This window comes from Oncorhynchus mykiss, chromosome 5, assembly GCF_057628025.1.
Source record: "Oncorhynchus mykiss isolate SJ-2025 chromosome 5, ASM5762802v1, whole genome shotgun sequence".
Lineage (NCBI taxonomy): Eukaryota > Metazoa > Chordata > Actinopteri > Salmoniformes > Salmonidae > Oncorhynchus > Oncorhynchus mykiss.
In genome coordinates this window covers 19,339,019-19,362,591 of record NC_143026.1, presented here as the reverse complement: position 1 = coordinate 19,362,591, position 23,573 = coordinate 19,339,019, and the positions used below count along the sequence as shown (strand labels likewise).

The 23,573-nt window shown below is 43.0% G+C and overlaps 1 protein-coding gene across 2 annotated transcripts in view; it reads left to right on the top strand.

Moving 5' to 3' along the window:
• LOC110522815 (collagen alpha-1(V) chain) overlaps window positions 1-23,573 on the top strand; it is a 134,424-nt gene that overhangs the window by 91,314 nt on the left and 19,537 nt on the right. For both annotated transcript variants that reach the window (XM_036977004.2, XM_036977003.2), the window contains exons 25-49: window positions 1,050-1,094; window positions 1,427-1,480; window positions 2,753-2,797; window positions 3,208-3,261; window positions 6,173-6,280; window positions 7,318-7,371; window positions 7,752-7,805; window positions 8,865-8,909; window positions 9,123-9,176; window positions 9,300-9,344; window positions 9,480-9,533; window positions 9,705-9,758; window positions 9,860-9,913; window positions 10,877-11,074; window positions 13,370-13,423; window positions 14,041-14,148; window positions 14,461-14,568; window positions 19,247-19,354; window positions 19,574-19,681; window positions 19,827-19,880; window positions 20,091-20,198; window positions 22,490-22,543; window positions 22,908-23,015; window positions 23,246-23,299; window positions 23,444-23,497. In XM_036977004.2, coding sequence (XP_036832899.1) covers window positions 1,050-1,094; window positions 1,427-1,480; window positions 2,753-2,797; window positions 3,208-3,261; window positions 6,173-6,280; window positions 7,318-7,371; window positions 7,752-7,805; window positions 8,865-8,909; window positions 9,123-9,176; window positions 9,300-9,344; window positions 9,480-9,533; window positions 9,705-9,758; window positions 9,860-9,913; window positions 10,877-11,074; window positions 13,370-13,423; window positions 14,041-14,148; window positions 14,461-14,568; window positions 19,247-19,354; window positions 19,574-19,681; window positions 19,827-19,880; window positions 20,091-20,198; window positions 22,490-22,543; window positions 22,908-23,015; window positions 23,246-23,299; window positions 23,444-23,497 — 1,836 coding nt within the window. The remainder of the gene's footprint in view (window positions 1-1,049; window positions 1,095-1,426; window positions 1,481-2,752; window positions 2,798-3,207; window positions 3,262-6,172; window positions 6,281-7,317; window positions 7,372-7,751; window positions 7,806-8,864; window positions 8,910-9,122; window positions 9,177-9,299; window positions 9,345-9,479; window positions 9,534-9,704; window positions 9,759-9,859; window positions 9,914-10,876; window positions 11,075-13,369; window positions 13,424-14,040; window positions 14,149-14,460; window positions 14,569-19,246; window positions 19,355-19,573; window positions 19,682-19,826; window positions 19,881-20,090; window positions 20,199-22,489; window positions 22,544-22,907; window positions 23,016-23,245; window positions 23,300-23,443; window positions 23,498-23,573) is intronic.

Genomic DNA, 23,573 nt, shown 5'->3' with positions numbered 1-23,573 from the left:
TATTACCACACTGGTATTACCACTCTCTCCTTTCATCTCCCTTCTTCTCTCTTCTTCTAGTATCTGCCTCTTAGTGTCCATACACCCCTCTCTCTCCCTCTTCTCTGAAAGCCTGTCATTGGATGGTTATGCAGCTCTCTTCACCCCTCTCTCTCCCTCTTCTCTGAAAGCCTGTCATTGGATGGTTATGCAGCTCTCTTCACCCCTCTCTCGCCCTCTTCTCTGAAAGCCTGTCATTGGATGATTATGCAGCTCTCTTCACCCCTCTCTCTCCCTCTTCTCTGAAAGCCTGTCATTGGATGGTTATGCAGCTCTCTTCACCCCCCTCTCTCCCTCTTCTCTGAAAGCCTGTCATTGGATGGTTATGCAGCTCTCTTCACCCCTCTCTCTCCCTCTTCTCTGAAAGCCTGTCATTGGATGGTTATGCAGCTCTCTTCACCCCTCTCTCTCCCTCTTCTCTGAAAGCCTGTCATTGGATGGTTATGCAGCTCTCTTCACCCCTCTCTCTCCCTCTTCTCTGAAAGCCTGTCATTGGATGGTTATGCAGCTCTCTTCACCTCTTTCTCCTGTCGACTTCTATTTTTTGAGTATCCATCTATCCCTCCATCCATCCACACCTCCCTCTCTTTCTCTCCCCTTTCTGAAACCCTATCAGTGGACACAGCTCTCTTATCTCAGGGGAGCACAATCAACTTACCTCAACCCTTTTTTACTCGACATTCTAAGTAGTTTGTGTGTATTTGTGTGTGTGTATGTGTGCAACTGCGTGTGTGCGTGTTCTTCCAGGAGTATTGAGACGGAAAGCCCTTCTCTTTAAGAGGTTCTACAGTAGACCATAGTGCTTGTATAACGCTGGGCATTAAGGAGAAATCCCAAATGAGATTGAACTCTGAAGGCTTTTATTCCAAATGGCCTTTTTCACTATCCTACATCCTGGGATGGTTTTACAGCTTAATAATCCCTATGTAATAGGGAGAGTGGTGTAGTATTTATGATCTAGTGCTAATTATCCCAGGACCACCATTAATGTTGCTGTTAATAATTCACAGGGTCACCCTGGCAAGGAAGGACCCAACGGAGAGAAAGGACATTTGGTAAGTTTCTCTCTCTTTATGGGTATTAAGTTTTTATCAGGATCTGTTTATCAGGATCTGTTTATCAGGATCTGTTTATCAGGATCTGTTTATCAGGATCTGTTTATCAGGATCCTTTTGACTTTTACTTTAGGTCTTGCTCTTTGTTCTCTCTCTCTCTCTCTCTCTCTCTCTCTCTCTCTCTCTGTGTATCTCTCTCTCTTCTTCCCTCACTCTTTCTCACTCACTGTATTTCTCTCTCTCATTCTTCAGACGTATTTGTCGATTTAATTTATATTAATATAAATGGCTCTCTGTTACAAGCATCTCTCCACGCATTTATCTTCCTCCAGGGTCCCGCAGGCCCCCAAGGCCCAATCGGTTATCCCGGGCCCCGAGGCGTGAAGGTGAGTTTTACGCCCCAGTCTCATCTGCCGACAGTCCTAATTCACTCCTAATACACTTCCTTTCCTGAAAGTCACATGGTATCAGTGTAACTCTCCCATTGGTCTGGTCTGTCATTAGGTTAAACAGTCTAATCCTCGGGCCCACTGTCTTTTTTTAAATGCCAATGTAGAACATGGGACTGAAATTGCACTTTGTATTCAGTGAAATGGGTCTAGTTTGCAATTATGATGTTTCATACTGGACCAGACCTATTTTTTCCACAAGTAGGATTTTGGCTGAACAAAACCCATCTGTGACATGCAGATAGATAGTCAATATTATAGTAAATTGTAAACCTGGTTTCCCCTAATTACATTTTGTTACCAGAAGTACTTAATTAGGCTAATATATACACACGATGCGTGGCTAAACCAAGACAGAGTAGTTGGAGTCTGTTTATTAAGTGTTGATGTTAATCTATGTAAAGCTCATAACTCAGTTAAGAGGCTCTGGGCTGGTGGGTGTAGCCTCAGCTCCTCTCTACGACCCTGGGAGTGATCACACTGCCTCTTGATCCTCACTAATGACTAGCTCATTTAGAGCAGAGAAACATGAAGGCTAGAGGACTCACATCAAATGGCCCTTGCAGAGAGGGGTTAAGGGGTCAAATAATTACACCACCCACTGACTGTTTGTGTGACGCTGGTGCATGATTCTGGTTCATGGCTCTTGGTGTGTGCTCTCTAAAACTCTTCCCCTCTGATAGTCTGTGTTTTAGAGAGAATAGACTCTGTGACTGATGCTGGTTTAATGAAAGTACAGTCAATGTCCCACAGGTCACCATCAATTCTGCTTCTATACTATAGTATTCCACCACAGTATAATAGCTTAGAGCTCCTATAGAGAGATCATATTCACTTTATTTATAGAGCGTGAGATCTGCAAACTTGGTTATCATTCAGCCTTACTTGAAAGTGTGTTAATATTTTTTAGCTTTCAGCTCCAGTTCAGAGTGTTGATACTAATGAAGCCCCAGTTGGTAGTGTCTGGTTGATGATCTATTGCTCTAAAGTGGTGTGCTCCAGACAGACATGTTCACTAACCTGTCTCTTTCTTTCTCTTTTTCTTTCTTTCTTTCTTTCTTTCTTTCTTTCTTTCTTTCTTTCTTTCTTTCTTTCTTTCTTTCTTTCTTTCTTTCTCTCTCTCTCGCTCTCTCGCTCTCTCGCTCTCTCTGTCTCTCTCTTTGTCTCTCTCTCTCTTTGTCTCTCTCTCTCTTTGTCTCTGTCTACCAGGGAGCCGACGGTGTACGAGGCCTGAAAGGAGGAAAGGGTGAAAAGGTAAGAAATTAGTGTGTGTGTGTCTGATCTCTCCCTATTGTCAGTGGTCATATAAAATGTGTTGGCCATATGTGGTGATGATGAAGATAGTGATGACGATGATGTTGATAATACGGATGAAGATGATTGTGATGATGATGATGGGAAGGACGATAATATACGTTGTCAATGCCCATAAATATCAGGCTAGCCTACTACTATTTGGGAAAAATAAGATCTAGAGTTTCTATGGCAACATGAACAGCCAAAAGCAATGTTACAGCTGTGTGTTTATGTGTGTGTGTGATGTGTGTATATGTGTTTGTGAATGCCTTTGTGAGGGCGGATATGGCTTTTCACTGCTCTCCAAAATGAATTACCACATTCTCAACACCTTTTCTTTCTCCCCTTCCTTTCTTTCTTTCACTCAGGGAGAAGATGGATTCCCTGGCTTCAAGGGAGATATGGGAATCAAGGGTGACAGGGTGAGACATTTATCTTTTGTTCGAGTTTTTGTCAAATACCGTCAACCATATCTGGACGTACGTCTCAGAACACATTTATATCTAACACAGTATACGGAAATGTATTCCATCATCTCTGAGCTCAATCTGTCAGGGATTTAGTGTGCCTTTGATAGGCTTATGATGAAGGGTACAATAAAACCCAGTTTGACTTTGAAAAATGGGCAAAAGGGTCCTCAGAGAAAAAAACATTAAGCTATTTGTCATTGGCTGATGATTTTGGCCAGTGCGGAGTTGATCCTAAGTCCTCTGGTCCAATGGGAGGTGACCTTTACTTAAACTGGTCGATGGTATTGATCCCCTACTGTCTGTCTGCCCCCCGCCCTTATGGCCTGAAGTTATTGTGGAATTATGGGTAATGAGCAAACACTGACTGTAACTGTCTTTGTTGCCAGCTCTGGCAAGTGAGAGTTTCTGTGTTTGTGTGCGTACATGCGTGTGTGTGTCTTCCTCTCAATCAAACACCCTCCACCTTTCTCTCAATGCCCCTCTTCAAACACCCCCTACCTTTCTCTCAATGCCCCTCTTCAAACACCCTCTACCTTTCTCTCAATGCCCCTCTTCAAACACCCTCTACCTTTCTCTCAATGTTCCTCTTCAAACACCCTCTACCTTTCTCTCAATGCCACTCTTCAAACACCCCCTACCTTTCTCTCAATGCTCCTCTTCAAACACCCTCCACCTTTCTCTCAATGCCACTCTTCAAACACCCTCTACCTTTCTCTCAATGCTCCTCTTCAAACACCCTCTACCTTTCTCTCAATGCTCCTCTTCAAACACCCTCTACCTTTCTCTCAATGCCACTCTTTAAACACCCTCTACCTTTCTCTCAATGCCACTCTTTAAACACCCTCTACCTTTCTCTCAATGCTCCTCTTCAAACACCCTCTACCTTTCTCTCAATGTTCCTCTTCAAACACCCTCTACCTTTCTCTCAATGTTCCTCTTCAAACACCCTCTACCTTTCTCTCAATGCTCCTCTTCAAACACCCTCTACCTTTCTCTCAATGCTCCTCTTCAAACACCCTCCACTTTTCTCTCAATGCCACTCTTCAAACACCCTCTACCTCTATCAGGACAGAAAACTGTCAGGTAAACCCAGAAATAGAATCCCTGTCCAAACTAACTGCGACAGTCAGAGATTAACTTTAGACTGTTCAAGTCACCTTAAAACCCCTTCAACAGGAGTAGTTCTGACCCTAACTTCAAACACAACACCCTCAATCCTGACCAGGCCCTCGTTAGAGGAGTGGAGAGAGGGAGAGAGAGAGAGAGAGAGGGAGAGAGAGAGAGAGAGTGGGAGAGAGAGAGAGAGTGGGAGAGAGAGAGAGTGAGAGAGAGTGAGAGAGAGTGAGAGAGAGAGAGAGAGAGAGAGAGGAGAAAATCCATGAGGAGCTTAAACCACTTCAAAATGGAGAGAGAGAAAAAGACAAGGGGCTTCAGTCTGTCTTCCTCTGGAGATGTAGCAGCATCTGATGAAAGAGAGGAGATATGGGGGATTTGAGAGAGGGGAAAGAGAGGAGGATTTGAGAGAGGGGGAATAGAGGACTATTTGGGAGTGAGGGAAGAGAAGAAGATTTGAATGGGCCCTCTAGTTGAGAGGAGGCAGGAGGCGCCCAGCATGGACCGGAATCTGAATGTCTCCCTGTGTTGCATGCTTATGAATGTGTGTTGCATGCTTATGAGTGTGTGTTGCATGCTTATGAGTGTGTGTTGCATGCTTATGAGTATGTGTTGCATGCTTATGAGTGTGTGTTGCATGCTTATGAGTGTGAGTGTTAGAGAGAGTCTGCTTAATGAGCTTTTTAGCATGAGTTGATGTGTGAGTGGATAAGAGAGTTTTGTGATGACTGTGTGTGCGTGTGTGTGTGCATATTTAAGTGAGTGCATTTGTGTGAAGTGTGATTGAGTGCCTGTGTGTATGTTACGGCGAGTGTACGGGGTCCGTTCACGGTCCACTGGGTTGGACTGGTAATGGCTGGTTGTCAGAGACAGTTTTTACCCTGCTGTTTAGAGACGTGCTGTGCGCTGCCAAGTAGCAGCCTCAGTGCCACTAACCCACCAGAGGATTAACACACTTAAAGGCAATAAAAGGCTTCTTATCTGTCAGCTTGACAGACAGCAGCCTCAGCAGCCTCATTTGATTCATTAACCAGCAACAGAGCATCAGACTGACCTGCTACACTCTGTCTGGAGGGCTGGACTTGGAGGAGCAGCTGTCATGACTGAAATAGTGACTGGAACAAATTGGTGTCATGGCCTGAAACAGTGGCTGAATGAAACGATGTGAGGATGTGATGGTGTCACGGTCTGAAACAGTTACTGAATGAAACGATGTGAGGATGTGATGGTGTCACGGCCTGAAACAGTGACTGAATGAAACGATGTGAGGATGTGATGGTGTCACGGCCTGAAACAGTGACTGAATGAAACGATGTGAGGATGTGATGGTGTCACGGCCTGAAACAGTGACTGAATGAAACGATGTGAGGATGTGATGGTGTCACGGCCTGAAACAGTGACTGAATGAAACGATGTGAGGATGTGATGGTGTCATGACTGAAACAGTGATTGGATGGATCTGGTATTGCAGTTTGCTGGGCCTGTGAGAGCAGGTGTTGTGACATAAACAGTGAGTGAAATGATGTGAGGATGGAAGTGCAGTCTGAAGGCCTGGACCTGAAGTGAGCATAGCTTTTTAAAGTGGCATGACACACTGCGTCAATATAAAAGATATGGTATTACTCGATAGGTAAATACACGACATGGAATGCCACGTGATTCTAGGATATGATACAACATAATACTCTAAGAAATAGTATGACACTATATGAGATACCCCTGAACAACCTGGTTATATGTGTTTTTGTAGGGTGAGCTGGGACCTGCTGGACCCAGAGGTGAGGACGGACCTGAGGGGCCCAAGGGTCGCTCCGGTCTTCCTGGAGATGCTGGCCCTCTTGGACCCAACGGTGAAAAGGTGAGTCGTCTTTGTCCTTGTGACCAACTCCTCATACTTTAAAAAGGCCATTGTTCTTGTGACCAAGTCATCATACTTTAAAAAGGTCATTATTATTGTGACCAACTCCTCATACTTTAAAAAGGCCATTATTATTGTGATCAACTCCTCATACTTTAAAAAGGTCATTATTATTGTGACCAAGGCTCATACTTTAAAAAGGTCATTATTATTGTGACCAACTCCTCATACTTTAAAAAGGCCATTATTCTTGTGACCAACTCCTCATACTTTAAAAAGGTCATTATTATTGTGACCAACTCCTCATACTTTAAAAAGGCCATTATTATTGTGACCAACTCCTCATACGTTAAAAAGGCCATTATTCTTGTGACCAACTCCTCATACTTTAAAAAGGCCATTATTCTTGTGACCAAATCTCCATTAAGTTACATGGAACGGAAGTTGAGTACTGAAGACCACCGCTCAACTTCTCAACTTCTCAGTCTACCTGCCACCTGCTCTTAAACGGTTTATGTTTAGGATATGGTTGGTCCATAACCGGTGAAACTCTGGAGTGACCTTATTTTCTGTTCATTAAAACAAGGACAGTTATTTTAGAAGCTACAAGACTTAAAATAGTTATTTACTTTTCCCCAGTACAGTGTCTCTCTCTACTCTCATTATGTAGTTGGGAATCAGAATCATTTAGGAGTATCTCTGGGGAGTTCTATTTTAAGAAGTGGAACATGGAGAGAGCCAGTTTCCTCTTTCCACGTCCCGCCCACGTCTAGCAGGACCAGGGTGTAAACAAAACAGATTGGCTTCACATTGGCCTGACCCAGAATAGGGGGACTGGAGGAGATAGATTGAGGATCTAAAGAGATAGTACAGAGGATTGTTTCAGCAATACAGTACCCATTACACACAACCATAGTCACTCTACAGTATATGTATGTTCATGTAAAAAGGACTTTATAAATAAATCCAAAATGATTATTGACTGATATACATACAGAACCGATGTTTGACTGTGTTCTGATTTTCCTGGCCCACAGGGCAAACTGGGTGTTCCAGGGTTGCCAGGATATCCAGGAAGACCAGGACCAAAGGTAAGTCCCCCTTTCCTCCCCAGGTCCCTCTCTTTCTCTATCTTTATTACAGTGGATGTTTCTGGGAGCCGCTTCTGAAGAGCCCTTGATTGAACATGGCGTTAGTGATGACCTGATTTGTCTGGCGGGCCAGCGGGGCAGCACTCTTACGCAGGCAGGGTGCACATGTTTGAACCTCCCAAATCTGTCTGACACCAAAAGGAAGGATTTTTACCCTTTTGGTGTCAGACAGACGCCCACTGCCCAACCGCTATCCACAATGCATCACTACTGCCTACAGCAGTGCTTTTATTTTACACAACACAACATCTTTGTTCCTAACCTCTGATTAACCTGGGATTTAATCTCTCTCTCTCTTTCTCTTCTTTTTCTCAACACAGGGATCTCAGGGATTCCAAGGTTTCCCCGGAGCCAACGGAGAGAAAGGAACAAGGGTACGTCAGAGAACATTTCCTGTCAAAGTTTTAGTACTTAGTATTTAGTATTAGTTTCCTTAAGTTTCAAGTTATACTCTACATACCTACAAAACAACCTACTGTGGATGTGCGAGCCAGCTAAGTGCATTTCACTTTGTAGTTTTAGTATTCAACCCACCCCTGAGAGGATTGGATCAATACTGAATCGGATCAATGGAGACAAGGTTTTTTCTCTCTCTAGTGCTAATTCGAAACACCAGGGAGTTTTAGTCAAAGGGAAGAAGATTCATCCAAGGACTAAAACACACTTGTATTTCTTCTTCATTACCGTCCTCACATCAACCCATTTTTTAAGAGCATTGAAAAGCGCCACAAAGGTCATTTTTCAAATTGAACCGTACTTGGCAAAATATTTCATTTTCTTTTAAAGAGACGGGTCATTAGTTTAGTCTGGAGAGTAATGGTTTGTCACAGAGTGTGGAGCGACGGACGGTACACAAGGCTTTCTGTCTTCTATCGCAGAAATATGAGAATTTATGTAGCAGAACCCTTAACGCTCTGATGTAGAGCGATGTTCGTCACATTTACATTAGTTTCATTGCTGTCATTTGTAAATCTAAAACCCACAAAGCCATAATTCCTTTCTTTATTCATTTGACGTACAGTCAGGGATACGGTATCATGTTGCTCTGAAATCATGGAAATATGGCTTAGTGTTGTTTTCTAGATGTACCTCAATGGTCTCTTGCCAAACAACAGTTTAGGATATCTAAACCCATTTATCTAGTTTTATTTTCAAAAATTGAAAGTTGTTTTCTTATTTGAAACTTATATAAACATTAAATAAATGTACCTAAGTCATTTAGCAGACACTCTTATCCAAGGTTGAATGAGGAATACGTCTAAATGTTAGTTGAAGTAGCAATGGTGATAGTGGGAATGGGACTAATCTAATGATTAGTACAGGTTTAGTTCATCTGATAGGTTAGATAGGTCAGGGTAGTCAGGGTAGTCTCAAATTCATTACCATGACAACTTGTGACCTCTGACCTCTGTATGTGTTCTGATTCCTCACAGGGACTTGCAGGGAAGGCTGGCCCAAGAGGACAGAGAGGACCAACGGTAGGTCTGCTTCCCCTTAGACCTCCACTATCCACAGGCAATAGAGTTAACCATGACAACGCTGTGTCCGGGTTATCTTGACCCCCAATAGGAGGTTAAGTGAATGAAAGGAGAAAATTCTCTATTGGTGAAGGATATCTTCAGAGGTTCTACTGTCTTTATTGGTATTCCTCCCTCCTCACATTCCTCCTCTTATTCTTCCTCTTCTCCCAGGGGCCTCGTGGAGAGAGGGGACCAAGGGGACCAACAGGAAAAGCTGGACCAAAGGTGAGTCAGGGTCTTTGATCTGACATGGCGGACGAAGTGCCTCACTGTCATACAGTGGTATGATCTTGTCTATCATTGGCTGAGTTCCTTCTGACCACTTCCTGTTTCTCTCCTGTCTCCCAGGGTACCTCAGGAAGTGATGGCCCCCCAGGACCTCCCGGCGAGAGGGTATATACTGGAGCATCCTTCACCTCAAACACCAATTAATCTATATCATCCTGATTCATTTCCAATAGTGGTTATTGATCACTGGTTGATTGATTGGTTGATTGATTGATTGTATCGTCTGCTTGTGTGTTTAAGGGTCTTCCAGGGCCTCAAGGACCAACAGGATTCCCCGGACCAAAGGGCCCACCCGTAAGACAAACAAAACCTACAACACAACAATGGCACACACAAAATACTGCCTTTCTTTGTGTTAGTCTGTCTATAGTGTTTACTGGTATGCTTGGTTTCTCTGAGACCCAATCTGTACTCTACGTGTATATGTATAGCAGCTCTGGGGTTTTCTGTCTGTGTGTTTCTCAGGGACCTGCTGGGAAAGATGGTCTGCCCGGCCACCCTGGACAGAGAGGAGAGACTGTGAGTACACACAGTGTTGTTGTCATCCTACACCTGTGTCATAGTCTCCTGAACCTTGTATAGCATCTTCTTACTGCTCTTCTTCTCTCTTCTCCTCGTAGGGTTTCCAAGGCAAGACTGGCCCACCTGGACCCCCAGGAGTGGTTGGACCTCAGGTGAGTTCTGTCACATACAACCATACAACTAAGACACGAACAACACCATAATACTAACACACACACACCACCACAATACTAACATACCACCGCAATACTAACACACACACCCCACTATGTCATATCTTCTGTGACACACACCACCTAATACAATACATTTCAGTGGACTGGCTTCATCGACAAATAGACGTGCAGAGATCATGTGTGTAGGATTAGTTTATTATCACTGATGAGTAGCTTGATGTGACTCACATTGTGTCAATGCGGTGACATAACTCTGTAGACAGAACACTTCCTATTTGTCAGTCCTCATCTAACTTAGATGCAGTTAGGGAAAGAAATTAGGCCTCACCAAAATCATGTACTGTAAATGACGAATGCCCACACGTTTGTATGCAATGCATATCAATGAACACTGATTAGCGACAGTAGGGCTCTCAAACACACCATTAGTTTTTTTTATCTCTTACCTAGGCTAAGGTTAAGATGATGGTGGGTAGGATGTGCAGTTAGCAGTCATTAGGGTGTCGTAAGAGTCACATAAGGATGACTTACAGGTGTCGTAATAAAGTCATAGTGAGTTTTAGGTTGAGTTTTTGCCTCGTTTGTTGTGCTGACAGAAGGGCTTTCCTCCTGTCTATATCTGGTAGGCATGACTGTCAGAGTTGTTTATCCTCTTAGATATTAGCACTTGGCTGTTTATTCATTATGCATGCTCAGTTAACAGCCATTTCCACCCAGAGCTTTTCTCCTAATGCTAATTGAGAACATTACATGTATCGATGATGTTGTTCTGGCAGATGGAAGACGCCTTCCGGGAGTGACTAGCGGTTCGGGGGTTCTGGCCTTCCACTCACCCACGCTCTGTCACCCTGTACTCATACATTCTGTACAGACACCCTGATACACTGTTGTCTCATTCAAATTCTCTCTCTCTCTTTCTCTCTCTCTCTCCCTCCACAGGGCCCCACAGGTGAGACTGGACCAATGGGAGAGCGTGGCCATCCAGGACCCCCAGGCCCACCCGGTGAGCAGGGTCTTCCTGGATCTGCTGGTAAAGAGGGAGCTAAGGGTGACCCCGGTCCTGCTGGCCCGGCTGGTAAGGATGGTCCCCCTGGTCTGAGAGGGTTCCCAGGAGAGAGAGGTCTGCCCGGCCCAGTGGTGAGTAGCACACACCTCACATCATGTGTGATGTCTTATATAGCAACATTTTAAATTGTGTTTTTTACATTGGATAAATAAAAGACTCTACAAAATGGTATATCATACACTACAGTTGAGGTACAATAGGAAAGTAATTATGCTTTGAAAGTTGATAAACTTAACCCCACTTTTGAGAAAATGGGCCTTGAATGTTTTGGTAAACCTACTGGAGAGCTCATCTTTTGTCTATACCCAATCAGCATCGTCCACACCCTCTTAAGCCTTAGCCCCACCCATCTCTTTGAGGATTCACATGTGAGGCCATGTGCTAAACAGAGTGAGAATGGTAGTGTACAAAACAACCAAAGATTTCAAGACTAAAGGCTGATTTATGCTACGTCTATTGACATGTCTGTAGACAGTTGTCGCAGTGACATCATGAACATTCTATTGTCGTCCGTCATCAAACTTGTCGTTGTCGTTATGAAAAGTATAAACACAAAAACAACAGGCTGCATGACATCAGCAGCCTGGTGCTCCAAAATAGCACAAACGGTGTATTTTAACACCAATAAACCCATCCATTTAAAAATTAATTTAGTATACTGTATGTCAGTCTAGCAGACCAGGCAACTAAAAGCAACTTTCTAAACAATATTTTGGTTTGTTTATAGCTTGTTAGCTAGCTATCTAACATTAAGTTAGCTGGCTAGCCAGTTCAAATAATGACCATAACATATAGCTGACAACGTCTTAACTTTAGCTAATTTGTATTTATTATTACAGCAAAATAAACTCACAACAAGATCATTATTTACAAGTTAATGGCGAGCCAATTACAAAAAATATCTTACTGTTGTGAGTGTGATGAAATAAAAGCAGGGCATTCTACCTAAGAATTTTAGAACTTGGACACGGTCTTGTGGGCCTAACACTATATACTAATTTGACTTCGGTGCATGTTGTTCTTCACATTACCGTCTCTGGTAAACACACACTATAAAATCAAAGACTATTTGCCACATGCACAGGATACAGAAGGTGTAAATGGTACAGTGAAATGGTTGCTCCATAGTGGAGTATTTTGTTTAGACTTGTAGCTAGCTAGCTAGCTAGCTAAACAATGAACCATAATCCCAACTCATAACGTTACTTCCCTGCATGAATATGCAGGTATCTAACCAACTAGGTTCAATGTTAGCTATCTAACATTAGGCTATAACAAGCAAAGCAAATGGCTCTGATACAAATAATTTTACTAAACACATCATACACGTAACATTAGCTAGTGAGCCAGCCTGCTAATGTTAGCTAGCTAGCTAACAGTATGCTTTAATTTGCAATGAAAACAACTTTCTGACAAAATTGTAAACGTATAATATCTGAAAATGTAGCTAGCTAGACTTCCTAATTCACATGGATGAACGCTTCTCCCTCTCTTGTCACAGATTCCATAGTTGCCCTTAGTTTGAAGATGTAATCCAGATACAGGTGTTTTATATAATAGCCTTCTAACAGTATGTTCGCTTTTTGACTCCCTCCGCATATTTGCAATCAAATGCCAGAATTTTAGCTATCATACTCTGCTTCCACCGGGCAATCCACTGATTTCAAAACTCAGTCCTACAGAAAGTGGAGAGCAACTATTTTGCATATCTCTCAAAAAAGACACGTTAGAAAGGATTACCTACACATACTAACCAGCTCATGATATAGACGGAAGTGTGCTACATGGCAGACTCATCTCTCCGCATGTCTAGCCCATCCATTACCTCAGCCAATCATGGCTAGCGGGAAGGTTCCTGGCTTTTTCTGTGGCTAAACTAACTAGGCTCATCATTTTATTCGTATTTACAGATGGCATAAAAGTTTATTATTAAGGCATATGAAAGTTCACATGTTCCAGAAGGCATTTCTGCCAAAAAATACATTTTTATTAAAAAAATAATGTTTACGTTGCAATGCCTCTCCTGTGAAGTAGTGACGCGGGACATACACCTAGTTTACTGAAACTAGTCACATTTCTGTCTTATCTTTGGGATGAATAAGATTCAAATCAATCAGATTTATTTTAGAGCTAGTTGCCTTTCTTGTGTAAACATGAGGAGTTCACATAGGCTTTCATGATTACAGCTTCTTCCCTTAGTAGCCTGTATCCTCTGTCAGCACAGTGGGGGGATTCTTGGATAGATAGAGGGGTTCCGCCCCGGCGTTAAGGAAGGATGAGATGTACTCTGCTTCCATCACAGAACATGTTTGTTTTCTAAAGATTTGCTTCCCTCTCGCGCTCTCTCTCTCTCTCTCTCTCTACAGGGGGCTCACGGCCTGAAAGGGAATGAAGGCCCCAACGGCCCACCTGGACCTGCTGTGAGTATGGCTGATGAGCACACATCCACCAACACTCTCTCTTCATCCCTCACACCCTATCAGTAGTTGTCTCTTTATCACTCTCTCTATCATTCTCTGTGTTTTTCTCTATTTCTCTCTTTTCCCTCTTTTTTATTTTGCACACGCACTGCGAACGATGTTTATAGCTCATCAATTGTACCAGCATGCATTGCATAATGTTATAACGATATTCATAGTTCATTCATTAGTTAGGTTCCACCTATTTAGTAGATTTGCCTGATGTTAAGATTTTACCCTAAGATATCAAAATATGTTATCAAAAAAGTAACTAGTTCTCCAGGGACATACAGCACCTTTACAGGTATAACGGTAGTACTGTAATGGGGGTAGTACTGTAAAAGCAGAGACGTGTTTAGATGGGGAGCAACATTCTGTGGCAGCCATGCTTGCGCCCCATTAACATGACATGGGGAATATTTAAACAATGCTATGTTACTAAAGTAGAATTAGAACAATATAAAAAAATCTTCAAATTCTTCAAATTGGCCCAACTTTCTAAGTATATGGCTTTGAATAAAGATAGTACAAGACTTGTTAGTAGGGACTTACACTGACTGTGTCTCTCTGTGTTTTAGGGTTCCCCTGGTGAGCGTGGTCCTGCTGGCCCAGCCGGACCCACCGGTCTCCCTGGACGACCAGGACCTCAGGGACCCCCTGGACCCGCTGGAGAGAAGGGTGGACCGGTAAGACCTAGTTCAGTTCAGCCTGGTTCTGTCCATGCTACTAGTTTCAACATAAACCCTGTTGTTAGAAAACAAACACATTTCTCTCAGCCACTGTATATCTCAGCCTCCTCGTTTGAATCGACTTATTGTACAGTAGTGTTTGGGTCAATTCTATTCTAATTCAGTCAATTCAGGAAGTAAATGGTTTACATCCTGAATTGACTGAATCAAAATGGAATTGATTTCAACCCTGCAGTTTAGTAAGTCTGCAGATGAGAGTTGTCTGGTAAATGAGTGAAATGAAATGTACTGTAATGTAATGTGCTATAGGGTGAAAAAGGACCCCAAGGCCCCGCCGGTAGAGATGGTGTCCAGGGACCTGTTGGTCTGCCTGGCCCAGCTGGACCTCTCGGACCCCCAGGAGAGGATGGAGACAAGGTGGGTTGGCCCACTGAGTGGAGAGTAGTATGTGTTTGTGTGTGTGTGTGTTTCCGTGCGTGTGAATTTATATAAAAGTGAACACTTAGCAGCTTAGATAAAAACAAAATGTCTATCACTCTCTGACTCGAACACACAAACATACTCAACATGATGATTTATATCAAAGGCAGGGCGTGTTTGTCCTCTCTCATGACCCTCTCTTTCCTCAGGGGTGTTGACAGGCAGAGTTGGCTCTGACTGACACGTCTTTAAGTCTTTCCAGCTGACAGATAGCTGAACCCGTTATGTCGATCATTTGTAGGTTTCAGATGGTAGAGAGAGGAGCTGCTATTAGTATGCAAACACACAGACAGGAGACACACAGAGACACACACACAGAGACACACACACAGAGACAGAGAGACAGAGGGAGAGAGAGATAGAGAGAGAGAGAGAAACATTTGTACGAAGATCAGCTGTAATTTAATATTTTATCCTTGGAGGAATGCTGCTTTAGTTGTTAACTGGCCTTAGTCTCTTTCTCCTGGTGTTGGGGGACACAGGGAATACTGAGGTATTTGACATTCAGAAAGAGAGCGAGAGACACACACAAAGAGGATCTCACTAACATTCACAGGCTCATTATAAGGCCTTTCACACTCGGAACAGGGAGGATAACTCCAAGGGCTTTATTAAGAGGAGTTAAGGAGAGTAGAATAATGTTGTTTCAGAAGCAATAAGCATCCTCTGGGCTGGCTTAGGAAAAGTCTGACTCAATGTTTTCCCACCATTTCAAACACCTAGAGACTGCAGACGCATTTGAGTATGCGGAGCAGTGTGACGTTCTGGTGTTCTGATTTTACAGTGCAAATGCAGTGCAAACAAGTTGTGAATGGAATCCGTGACAGGCTGCTAGTTGTTTGCCACATATAGATGACAAACCCCTTCTGGGATGTGGTCCTTAGTAGATTAGTTGGTAGAGCATGGTGCTTGTACCACAAGGGTAGTGGGTTTGATTCCTGGGACCACTGAAATGTATGTACGCATGACTGTAAGTCGCTTTGGACAAAAGTGTCTGCTAAATGGCGTATATATATTATATAATTATTATATTACATATACAGGTAATTGACAAAATAATGGAAACACTTGAGTAAATGAGGGATACAAAGTATATTGAAAGCAGGTGCTTCCACACAGGTGTGGTTCCTGAGTTAATTAATCATTAAAAAAATATATATATATTTCACCTTTATTTAATCAGGTAGGCAAGTTGAGAACAAGTTCTCATTTACAGTTGCGACCTGGCCAAGATAAAGCAAAGCAGTTCGACACATACAACGACTCAGAGTTACACATGGAGTAAAACAAACATACAGTCAATAATACAGTAGAAACAAGTCTATATACGATGTGAGCAAATGAGGTGAGATAAGGGAGGTAAAGGCAAAAAAAGGCCATGGTGGCAAAGTAAATACAATATAGCAAGTAAAACACTGGAATGGAGATTTGCAATGGAAGAATGTGCAAAGTAGAAATAAAAATAATGGGGTGCAAAATAGCAAAATAAATAAATAAAATAAAATAAATACAGTAGGGAAAGAGGTAGTTGTTTGGGCAAAATTATATATATATATTTATAATTATATAAATTATTACTATTAATTAACATCCCATCATGCTTAGGGTAATGTATAAAAATGCTGGGCAGGCCATTATTTTGGCTACCATGGCTATGCCCCCATAGTATGACAATGCCCTCATCCACAGGGCACGAGTGGTCTCTGAATGGTTTGATGAGCATGAAAACGATGTAAGCCATATACCATGGCCGTCTCAGTCACCAGATCTCAACTCAATTGAACCGCCTGAGACAGCGTTTTATACCACCACCAACAATGACCAAATAATGACATTTCTCGTGGAAGAATGGTGTTGCATCGCTCCAATAGAGCTCCAGACACTTGTAGAACCTATGCCAAGGTGCATTGAAGCTGTTCTGGCTCGTGGTGGCCTAACACCATATTGGTGTTTCCTTTATTTTGGCAGTTATCTGTACACTATATTTGTTTTTGTTTTGTGCTGCTACAATGTTGTGCTGCTGCCTTGTTGTGTTGCCACCATGTTGTTGTCATGTTGTGTTGCTACCATGCTGTGTTTTCTAGATATCGACCGATTATGATTTTTCAGGACCATTAAAAGCCGATACCGATTAATCGGCCGGTTATGGAAAAATATATTTGTAATAATGACAATTACAACAATACTGAATGAACACTTATTTTAACTTAATATAATACATCAATAAAATCAATTTAGCCTCAAATAAATAATGAAACATGTTCAATTTGGTTTAAATAATGCAAAAACAAAGTGTTGGAGAAGAAAGTAAAAGTGCAATATGTGCCATGTAAGAAAGCTAACGTTTAAGTTCCTTGCTAAGAACATGAGAACATATGAAAGCTGTTGGTTCCTTTTAACATGAGTCTTCAATATTCCCAGGTAAGAAGTTTTAGTTGTAGTTATTATAGGAATTATAGGACTATTTCTCTCTATACTATTTGTATTTCATTAACCTTTGACTATTGGATGTTCTTATAGGCACTTTAGTATTGCCAGTGTAACAGTATAGCTTCCGTCCCTCTCCTCACTCCTCCCTGGGCTCGAACCAGGAACACAACGACAACAGCCACCTTCGAAGCAGCGTTACCCATGCAGCGCAAGGGGAACAACCACTCCAAGTCTCCGAGCGAGTGATGTTTGAAACGCTATTAGCGCGCACCCCACTAACCAGCTAGCCATTTCATATCGGTTATACGTGCCTAATCTCGGGAGTTGATGGCTTGAAGTCATAAACAGCGCAATTCTTCGAAGCACAACGAAGAGCTGCTGGCAAAACGCACGAAAGTGCTGTTTGAATGAATGCTTACGAGCCTGCTGCTGCCTACCACCGCTCAGTCAGACTGCTCTATCAAATCATAGACTTAGTTATAACATAATAACACACAGAAATACGAGCCTTAGGTCATTAATATGGTCGAATCCGGAAACTATCATCTCGAAAACAAGACGTTTTTTCTTTCCGTATTGGGGTGGCATCCATTAGTCTAAATATTCCTGTTACATTGCACAACCTTCCATGTTATGTCATAATTATGTAAAATTCTAGCAAATTAGGCGGCCTAAATATACACTGACTCTGCGTGTAATGAACGCAAGAGAAGTGACACAATTTCACCTGGTTAATATTGCCTGCTAACCTGGATTTCTTTTAGCTAAATATGCAGGTTTAATACTTCTTATACTTCTGTGTATTGATTTTAAGAAAGGCATTGATGTTCATGGTTAGGTACACATTGGAGCAACGATACGCACCGCATCAATTATATGCAACGCAGGACACGCTAGATAAACTAGTAATATCATCAACCATGTGTACTTAACTAGTGATTATGATTGATTGATTGATTGTTTTAAGTTTAATGCTAGCTAGCAACTTACCTTGGCTTACTGCATTCGCGTAACAGGCAGTCTCCTCGTGGAATGCAATGAGAGGCAGGTGGTTAGAGTGTTGGACTAGTTAACTGTAAGGTTGCAATATTGAATCCCCCGAGCTGACAAGGTGAAAATCTGTCGTTCTACCCCTGAACGAGGCAGTTAACCCACCGTTCCTAGGCCGTCATTGAAAATAAGAATGTGTTCTTAACGGACTTGCCTAGTTAAATAAAGATTCAATAATAATAATAATAATAAAAATATTAAAAAATTGGCCAAATCGGTGTCCAAAAATACCGATTTCCGATTGTTATGAAAACTTGAAATCTGCCCCCAATAATTGGTCATTCCGATTAATCTGTCGACCTCTAGTGTTTTCATGTGTTGCTGCCATGCTAAGTTGTTGTCTTACAGGTCTCTCTTTATGTAGTGTTGTGTTGTCTCTCTTGTCGTGATGTGTGTTTTGTTCTGTTTTGTTCTATAATGTCACGCCCTGGCCATAGAGAGGCTTTTATTCTCTACTTTGGTTAGGCCAGGGTGAGACTAGGGTGGGCATTCTAGTTTCTTTATTTCTATGTTTTGGCCGGGTATGGTTCTCAATCAGGGTCTATCGTTGTCTCTGATTGGGAATCATACTTAGGCAGCCTTTTTCCCACCTGTGTTTTGTGGATAGTTGTTTTCTGTATAGTTTATGCACCTTACAGAACTGTTTCGGTTTTTCCTCTTGTTAATTTTGTTTGAGTGTTTTGTGATCAAATAAAATCATGAACACTTACCACGCTGCACTTTGGTCCGATCCTCATTATGCCGTGACATATATTTTTTATTTATTTTAACATTTTAATCCTTGCCCCCGTCCTCGGCATGAGACCTTTTACCTTTTGGTAGGCCGTCATTGTAAATAAGAATTTGTTCTTAACTGACTTGCCAAGTTAAATAAAGGTTAAATAAAATAAATAAATACATATATTATGTGACTCCTAGTTCTGACACTGTGTCACTGAATGATATTTGAAGGCAACAATGACATATACTCAACAAAAAGCCCTAAAACCTCTCTTATCTCCCTGCCAAGCATTTACTCACATACCAATCTTAATTTAGCTGAACACTAGCTCAACAGGATTAAAGTGAGTTAACTCAACAGGATTCATTGAGTTGTGTTGACTGTTGTTGTGGTTGTCTTTGTTTCTATCACCAGGGAGAGATTGGAGAGCCAGGTCAGAAGGGAGGCAAAGGAGACAAAGGAGAGCATGGTCCACCTGGTCCTACTGGTCCCCAAGGCCCGGTTGGGGCGCCTGGTCCTGCTGTAAGTATCCCACCAAACCATTTCACCCTCCAGTTCATTGGATATGATGTCACTTCCTGTCCCTGCCACAGTCTCTTGACCTGGTCTATGCCACAGTTCAAAATCGAATTCTTCTCTACCCCTTACTCTCATACGTATGTACATTCTATCCCCTCCATCTCTCTCTCTCTTTCTCCTTCTATCTCCCTTTCTCTTCTCCTCTCTCTCTCGGGTGTGTAGGGAGCTGATGGAGAGCCCGGTCCCAGAGGTCAGCAGGGTCTGTTTGGCCAGAAGGGAGATGAAGGATCCAGAGGATTCAATGGACCCCCTGGCCCAGTGGGACTTCAGGTCAGAACCATAATCAGAACCAGGGACAGTCTAAACATGTCCCAAATGGCACCCTTTTCCCTATGTAGTGGATTTATTTTTCCCAGGGCTCATTGGCTTCTGTTGTTGTCATTGTGACTGACGTCATTATCTTGTCTGACTGCAGGGATTACCAGGTCCGGCCGGCGAGAAAGGAGAAACCGGAGACGTTGGTCAGATGGTAAGAGTCCCTACTATTCTCTCATGCAATATTGCTATAGAATTTCATGAAATAGAGCAGAATTCTAATGTACCAGTATTGAGTGTATGTATAGGGATTGTATACAATAAATTTTGCACTGTCGGTTTCCTATATTTATATGATGATAGTTTATTCCTATTTCTATGTGATGACAGTAGACTCATCACTCTTTTTCTCCTTTCCTCCTAGGGTCCTCCCGGTCCTCCTGGCCCCAGAGGCCCCTCCGGACCCCCAGGAGCTGACGGCCCTCAGGGACCTCCTGGTGGTATTGGAAACCCTGGATCTGTTGGAGAGAAGGTAAGGTCCACCTGTTAATACCCTTCACCTCAATGTAGAACCCATAGAAATACAATCCAAAATTGATTATATTTCTATGGTAGAAATAGTCCTCTTGACCCCATTGGAAGCCATGACTCTCCTAGTCCACCATGACTCTCCTAGTCCACCATGACCCTCCTAGTCCACCATGACCCTCCTAGTCCACCATGGGTCTCCTAGTCCACCATGGGTCTCCTAGTCCACCATGGGTCTCCTAATCCACCATGGGTCTCCTAGTCCACCATGGGTCTCCTAGTTCACCATGGGTCTCCTAGTCCACCATGGGTCTCCTAGTTCACCATGGGTCTCCTAGTTCACCATGGGTCTCCTAGTTCACCATGGGTCTCCTAGTTCACCATGGGTCTCCTAATCTACGATGGGTCTTCTAGTACTTAGAGATCTACATAGCAGAGGACTCAGACAGTATTGAGGTACATAGTTGTTATGCCATCTGTTACTGCACATAAAATCCCCATAGTTCACAGCAGTCCAGAGTAGATGGCAACGTCTATTTACCCTGTTGCTGAGCTCAGAGGTAGAAGGTGTCTCATCTATCATTGTAACTGTGGTTTAAAGTAGCATCAAGAGACAGATATTCTTACTGTGCAAGAGGTCCAATTGTCAGTTTGAGTTTCAGTACAATTATTCAGATCACCACTCATCCTCTTTGCAAAGCTTTTGTCACCATCAATATTTGATGTGGCTATTCAATAGATCATGTTTGAAATTGGAAACGCTCATTTTCATTCTCAAGTGAGTGTGAGTGACACACACACACACACACACACACACACACAGCTTAATGGTAGTGTTTTCAACCTCAACAGTATTGTCGCTGGAGAGAGTAGAAGTGTGAATTAATACTCAAAGTGACTGTGGAGACGCTGAATGCATTATTTAAAACAGCTCTTACAAAATAAGCCTTGTTGTTTTGCTCGCCGTCAGGGGCAGACGATCGGAGGTAGCTGTTTGATTGTGAAAGCTTTGTCTTGGCACCCGCCAGCCCCACTGTCCACCAAACGCTCTCAGCACTTTCTACTGCAATGATGGCTTGATTTGTTTTATCTGGCCCATCGATGGAATGACCTTCGCCCCCTGAGAGTCTTCCCCCTGGGAGCACACATCCATCCCGTCCTCAAACAAAAGCTTAGCTCACCACAATTACAATCCTGTCTCTGGCTAATCTGATCTGAGCTGATCTGGCTGCTTTTATAGCAGTGGTTTAGTCTTCCTTTCTCGATGTCTCTCTCCCTCTCCCTCTCTCTCTCTCTCTCTCTCTCTCTCTCTCTTTCTCTCTCTCCCTCTCTCTTTCTCTCTCTCTCTCTCTCTCTCTCTCTCTCTCTCTCTCTCTCTCTCTTTCTCTCTCACTCTCTCTCTTTCTCTCTCTCTCTCTTTTTCTTTCACCCTTTCTCTCTCTCTCTTTTTCTCTATTTTTCTTTCTTACTCTCTTTCTTTTCTTTCTCTCTTTCTCTTGCAATCTCTCTCTCTCTTTCTCCCGCTATCTCTCTCTTTCTCTCCCTATGGGAATAGGGTGCCATTTTGGTATGTAGCCCCTATGTGGAGTCAGGCTTCCCAGAGAGACACAGGACTGTATAAAAAGCTTAGTACAGGAGAGAGAATAACTCATGCTTTTAAACAGGCCTCTCTCTCTGCTCTGCTCTCTCTGCCCTGCTGCCTGGACTAGATATCCTGACAGAAACAAAAGTGCTTTGGGAAAGAGGCCAGATGCTCACTAAGGCTATGGATGGGTATGATAACCTAGAGCTAGGCCAGTGCACACTGGGCCCAGTTTGGCTCAGCTCTGTACAGTTCAATTCAAATCCATCAGGCCAAGCAGTTTGCTGCCCTGTCCCTCCCATTACAGACCAGGGTTAGATAAACATTGTCTCTAGGAACATGTCCACCGTTTGTCCCAATGATTGATTGATTGATTGTGAAGACGGGGCCTATGTGACAGTGAGTAACAACAGGGCCTGAAGCCTGAGCCCGCTACCCAATAAGACAGGCAGGGAGAGAGGGAGGGAGAGTGGAAGATGTATGGAGTAGACCAAGAAGGACCCAGAGGTCGCCTGCTCTCTGCCCGCTCCAGGCTCAGCTCTGACTGGCTGTGATGGATTGAAACCGCTGGTGTCATCTCTTTCATTCCCCAGGGGCGTCAGGACATTGGGTTTACTGTAAATATGATTTTTAGAGTTGTTTTGGTTCACTACCGTTTCTGAATTGTTTTCTTTCTCGTGTTCTATCTCTCTCTCTATCTCTTCCTTTCTCAGGGTGACTCAGGTGAAAACGGAGAGCCTGGTCTTCAGGGAGAACTTGGCGGACCTGTAAGTGAACCGACAGCATCTTCACATCATCATCTAACAGAACGACTGTTTCAACACAGCCCCACAACACCACACTACAATTCCCACTCACTGCCTCTCCATTGGAGAGAAGGAATTATTCTGCAGCAACTTACCGATTCATATATTTATTATAACAAAACAGTAGAATGAGGCTATTCCTCTTCACCATTACTGTAACAATAACTGAATCAATTCAACAAGGTTGTAATTAAAACCATTATAGAAGAAAGCCCACCAACCACATGGAGTGTGTTAAGCACAGTTCTACTAGGCATAGGCATGAACACATTGTTTACACACTAACACACTGTTGACACACTAAAACACTGCCCCACTGTCACAGGGCCCAAGAGGAGAGCGAGGAGAGAAGGGAGAGTCCGGTCCTGCAGGTTCTGCTGGACCCCCTGGCCCTAAAGGTCCCCCTGGAGATGACGGTCCTAAAGGAAGTCCTGTAAGTCCTGGTTACACTTCTCTGTAGAATCACATATCACAGTTCATTGATTGATTGGTTGATTGATTGCAGTTGAGTCCCGTTACTGCCATGTGAATGTATTCCAATGGATGTTATGGATTTGTAATTAATTGTCAGTGGAAGGCAAAGTAAGATGTAGTCTCTAGGGTTATTAAGTTGTCTCTAGAGTCACTCTAGATGCTGAGCATTTTGTTGGATTTCATTTCCAGGGTCCAAGTGGTTTCCCTGGTGATCCTGGTCCCCCTGGCGAGATCGGACAGGCTGTAAGTCACTGAAATGTTACAATGACATTGTTTTGGCATCCAGTTTCTGTAATGCTTTGGCACCTATTGAAATGTAAAAAATCCCACACTGTGCCCTATCCATTCAGTGTCATTTCACCATGTCTCTCTTTCTCCTCCTGCCAGGGTTTAGACGGTCCTCCTGGTGACAAGGGAGACGACGGAGAGGCTGGTCAACCTGTGAGTCTCACCTAACGTATTATTACATCTGTCTAACGACCAACAAGCACTAACAAACTGAGAATTTCTCATATCT